This window comes from Haliotis rufescens, unplaced genomic scaffold, assembly GCF_023055435.1.
Source record: "Haliotis rufescens isolate VD_foot unplaced genomic scaffold, xgHalRufe1.0.p SCAF_14, whole genome shotgun sequence".
NCBI lineage: Eukaryota > Metazoa > Mollusca > Gastropoda > Lepetellida > Haliotidae > Haliotis > Haliotis rufescens.
In genome coordinates this window covers 5,001,993-5,007,676 of record NW_025963824.1, presented here as the reverse complement: position 1 = coordinate 5,007,676, position 5,684 = coordinate 5,001,993, and the positions used below count along the sequence as shown (strand labels likewise).

The 5,684-nt window shown below is 43.2% G+C and overlaps 1 protein-coding gene across 1 annotated transcript; it reads right to left on the bottom strand.

Annotated features, from left to right (window-relative positions):
* Positions 1-4,717: 4,717 nt before the first annotated feature.
* Positions 4,718-5,428, bottom strand: LOC125379296 (cellular nucleic acid-binding protein homolog). Its single transcript, XM_048395571.1, has one exon. The coding sequence runs from the start codon at positions 5,426-5,428 to the stop codon at positions 4,718-4,720; it is 711 nt and encodes a 236-aa protein (XP_048251528.1).
* Between the last annotated feature and the right edge of the window lie 256 nt (positions 5,429-5,684).

The following is a 5,684-nucleotide window of genomic DNA, read 5'->3' as shown; positions in this document are numbered from 1 at the left end:
GTTACCCGTGATTCCAACATGACTGGGTAACCAGCAATAGACGGTGTCGTATTGGCCAGTGGCAAGAGTATTGTGTAATTCTAAAATATCAAGAGTGAGTGGATGATTTGAGCGGACATTTGTTAATGCCTGTAGGCATGACAAAGAATCAGAGAGGATGATGAAGTTTGTGCAGATATTTTGTGTCTGAATATATTCCAAAGCTGTTTGAATAGCCTTGGCCTCAGCAGTAAAGATAGAACAATTGTTTGGTAATCTGGAAGAAATGGTTTTTGATCCAACGATGGTAGCACTGGCAACTTTGCCACCATCCTTGGATCCATCAGTGAAAATGGAGCGGTGAGAATCGTACTTTGATCACAACTGGATATATTCTTGCTGAAAGACTAACGGATTTGTGTCTGGTTTTTAAAAATTAGTAAGTGTGAGGTCTACAACGGGGTGGACTAGTTGCCAAGGAGGTGTAGACAGTAAACGGTACGGTGCAACAAAATCAAGGTCAATATTTGCTGCTGTTACATGAAGTTTTATTCTAATCCCTAGTGGAGGAACAAGCTTCGGTTTTGTATGGAATAAGTCCTCGTAGGGAGGATTAAATATGCAATCATAGGCTGGATTAGACGGATTTGATTTTAATTTTGTGATATATTGTAAAGCAAGTTTTAAACGGCGTTGTTTTTTTCAAGATCAAGCCAAGGTTAGTGCTGAACTTTATGTCTTCGTCTGGGGTCCACAACGCAAGTGTTCTTTATCTACATTCTGGCGACATCAAGACGTCAATCATCACTTGTGACTTTCTATCATTGCGGTTGCCTTCAATTCATACCAACGTTGTCGTCACCTCCACGTGCCAGCGTTCCAACCCCTGTTAACTATAGCTCTCGGACCCACCTCTACGAGACTCCACCAGGACCCTGATTCAATCCCCCCGCTGGACCCAGCTCCGCCACACCCCACTAGGAAACTGATTCAAACAAAGGCAGGACCCACCTCAGTGACACGACCCGAACAAGAGCAAGAACAAGAAAATTGTGACATTGATCTAGAACTGTGTTTTTGTGTGACTCAAACCCTATTTCATTCAGAGGCTGACTGTGCATTTTAGGTAAGCTTCATTTCCTTTCTGTGTTAACATATGCATAACAGCATGGCTGACCATTCTGACAGATGGGGCATACCATACAGTCTGAAGCAGCCACAGCAGTATCGCAAACCGAATCCCAAAGTCATTATCAAGCATGGTCGCCATAAGATACAAGATCCTGTTGCGCAAACGTTCCATATAGAATAGTGACAATATTCTATACACTATCTAATCAGATACATGATAAGTCAGGATAACAACACAAAGCATTGGCCTTGTTCTTCTATCTAGTTAAATTTTTCACCTGGGATCACTCAACCTTAGCTTGGTGAAATGGGTACGTTTATTTTTAATCTTCCAGTGTTCTTGATAGGGTTCAAGTTTCATTTCTGACTTAAATTTTCTATATGTCCAAAGTTAGTTCTTGAATTTATTTTATTCGGTTTACCTTGAAACGATAAGTGGAACATGTCTGTAAACTTTGATTGTAGGTCCTTCATAATGATGGAAGAAATTAGATCACTTTCTTAATGTCAAATTTATCTAGGAGGCAAATGAATTTATATAAGTACCATCCAATTTTATTGTTGGCCCTAGTTACTGATTCATTAAAAGCATGTTTTAAAACAATATTGGGATATTGTAAAATATGTCGGGAGAATTGTTTAATAGATTTAATTACCTTAAACAGAAGGGAGATAAACCAAGCTCTGCCCTGCATGCCCAGGTGTATTTGTTGAGAAATTCCCAGAACACGTTTGCAAAATTTATTCGTAATATTTCTGGAGTAAAAGTATCCATATACTTGAGTAGAACCGAGTCAATTCCCCATACCTCACAGTTATATAGGACAACAGGTTCAACTGCCTTAAAAATTCTGCAACAGACATTTTGATCTAAATCATCTCTAAACAGGCTAGAAAAGAGCACATAGTAGGCCCTAGTTTTGTCTTTTATTTTCAAGAGATTCTACACACTATAAAAGCGAAAGCTTCACGCAAGTAAAGAGAGTCACGTGTATATAATGATACCCCACGTTGTACATATCAGGAAAACTTCAGATTATATATATATATATATAGACACCCATTAACTGACCACCTGTACAGACGTGCATATAGCAGCACAAATAAGTATACACACATACGACACGATACACGATATACAAATGGGAGCACCCCCAATATACAACATAGGTAAATGAGGTTAACCATCCTTTCGAAAAATCCTGCACAGAAAGGTACGCGTGCATGGTTTATTAGACTTACACACCATCCCCATTAAACCACACCAAATCCACTAAGTCAATGGGATAAAACCTGAAACAGTAGGTGACACGGTATAGGTCCAAAAGTGTGAAAGTTAGGACCGAGAGCGTGAAAACCAAATGGAATAGTATGGAGTTAAAAACTCATACTATGAAATCCGAGCGCGTGACGAGTTAAGAATGAATGAACTATAAGGGTTATGCTTGAGAATGGGTTATGAGTGAGGAGGTGTCAGCTGTCAGAACCAAGTACAGGCAACCCACAGACAAACGAGCCATCACGCCATTGTCTGTGGCCCTGGAGAGACACCAGTAGTTGTAGTGAGAAGGATTCAGTGATAGTAGTTTAGTGAGGGAGAGAGAGGGTGGTGTCAGCTGTGAAGAAACAGGTACAGGACAACCGCAGACAAAAGAGCCATCACGCCATTGTCTGTGGCCCTGGAGAGACACTAGGTGTCCATGTCGCTCTGCGGCAGGGTTAGCTGATGGATTCCACCGTCTACCTGTCTCTTTATCACGGACAGGTCCACAGGCGTGAGTAGCTAGGTTGCCACTCCAGCCCACTATTACGTAACCACCACCCCGTACATCACCCTCATTAAAAAGCCATTTATCAAACTACCACATGCTGATTTTGTTATCTTTTAATCTCCACTAAGCCATAAACATAAGGCCCCAAATCATCTTTGATCTCCACTAATCCATAGACAGGGTATTTCTTAACATAAGCCCATCAAGGCATTTTTATCTAGTAGCTATAAACAGCAGGTTTACCACCACTAATCCATAAACATGGTATTTATTAACAAAAACCCATCGATGCATTTTGATCTAGTAGCTATTAACAGTAGGTTTACCACGTTAGCGTTATTCTCCAAACACATATGGTGATTATGCACTTACATCTAGGGACATGATACCCAGTCTCTCACAGTTTAACAGTGGACGCGGCTAATTTAATTACCTGCGACCTTTCACTCCCTCACACCTTGTCAGTGTCACTAAGTTTAACTCAGTGAAAAATTATAGGGCCGTATTCTATGCAACCACACAGCGTAAAAGGTAATATGCATAAAACCATACCTAAACAACCTATTTAAATCAATACCGGTCTATGCGCAAATACTGCCCAGCCTGCTATCATACAATGCAATCTACAGCAATCTGCTTCCTGAACCGCACTGCCATGTACCCAGTAGCGCACAGAATCCTATGCTATCTGGCTGTAGAGGTGTATAGCAACTGGGAGCTTTTTAGACACCTCTTCTTCCATCTTAACCAATTCAACATCGAAATATTGAAGCTGCATGTGGATTATGAACTACTAGAACGCATCTACATCAGGAATGAAGAAAAGAAGGAACGGTAAGTGCCAACACACCTTATTGCATCTTGTGATATTATTTAGCATATTATCAACAGCGCCACTTGTGTGCTTTATAATGTGTATGCTGATCAATGTTAAAACACTGCTTCTTTTTGTTGCAGCTTTATAATAACGTATATGATGATCAATGTTTAAACACGGCTTCTTTTCGTTGCAGCCGAAGAACCACCACGGGAGATTTTCTGCTCAGCCTTCAGCTACCGGTACATAAAATGGTGTGTAATCACACACCCCTCAAATTAAGTCGTCACAACACCACACAGCTTCCCACCATATACGAAGATGAGGGGCACACACTGCCGGGGAGAGCCGGCAACATGCATTCGGGGCTGTTTCATCACCAGAAAAGGAATGCGTATTTCCGGCCCTGCTAAATGTTTATACTTATGCATTAAATAATGTAGCTTACAAACCGTTTTAGAGTTATTATCTAATTCATTACAAATAGGGTGGTCTGTTTCAGCCTTAGTAACCGCTGTATCATTAGTATTTTACCCTCATCAAGAGCATGTCCACAAACTTCATGGCAAATTGGTGTCAAGCTTTCAAAATACAAAACCCCGCGTCAAAATCACAAAGGTTTGCTTGCTTGCTTGCTCATTTCACGCTGTACTCATCAATATCGCTCCTATATGGGTTGGGTGCATGCATGTAGCACCCTACACATGTGTAGTGTATATAATACGCTTTGCAAGCAACAAAAAAGAAATACTCCACAATTAAATAAGTACACAAAACAATATATGGCTGAGAAATTTTATTATATTAAGTAGCAGCAAAACACTCCAGCTACCCTTCTTCTTCCGACTCAGTGGCGGGGTTACATATATGACAATTTTTTACATCTTCTGCCGACTGGTGTTCTTCATCACAATACCGGTTTATACCCCGGTAATTCAGCTCCCGGCGGGCAGATGAAGGTTCCACGTCGTCGTCTTCAATTATTATTAAATCCCCGCCATCATCACTGTCGCTACTATCACGTATGACACCGTTTCTTAACCGGGGTCAATAGGGCTGACGGCCGCTTTCTTTTGGAGGGGCGGGGTGGGGGCACGGCCGGGGTGCCTTGCATCTTCGTAGGTGTTACGGTGTCAGCTGCAGCAACAGCTGGGGCGTCTTCTTCCTCCTTCGGGGGCGTTGTAGGGGCTGCCTCATTTCCACCCTTCTGGGACGTCTGGGGCTTTTCTGCAGCCTTTACCCGCTTTGGACAATAACGGGCCTGATGGCATTGCATCACCATCTTACACCACCTACACGGTAGTACACACCCGGCAGCAAAATGCCCCATATTCCCGCATTTGTAGTAGTCATAAGCCGCTAAATGGGGTGGTGGGTCCCCACGTTTCTGCCGGGCTATGTGCATGGGGCATGTGTATGAGGTGTGTTCGGTGCTACCACACCCTCGCTCTCCGCACGGTTTCGTACACTCCCCAGCTCTGTGCCCCATCTCTTTGCAGTTGTAGCACTTGATGTTGCTACCGCTTACAGGTTTAGTGGTGCCATCATTCATGCACCTTGGTGCAGCGTGTCCTGCTTTCCCACAGGTGCTGCAGGGCTCGGGGCAGCGCCAGAACCAGTGTCCGAAGGGGTTTGCGCAGTTGTTGTCGCAGCTGGCATTTGGGCACTTGGTATAGTGGTGGTCATCAGTTTGGCAGCGGCGACATTGGAAGGTGGTCGAAGCAGGCATGTTGACACGGGGTACAGCAGCTAGCTGGTGCAAAGTTCGTTAGGCAGGCGTAGCAACACTGTTTGCAAATATATCAGGCAACTATCGCCAGCCAGCCCGGTTCTATATACCCTGGCGCTACCTCAGGCCACACCTACTCAATACACCCATTGCTACTCAAATCTCCCAAATATGCATAAATCAACCGCAACTCCGCCCACCCAAATACTCACTCTGCATACCTACCCATAAACACCATTGTCGCCAAAGCTACCTT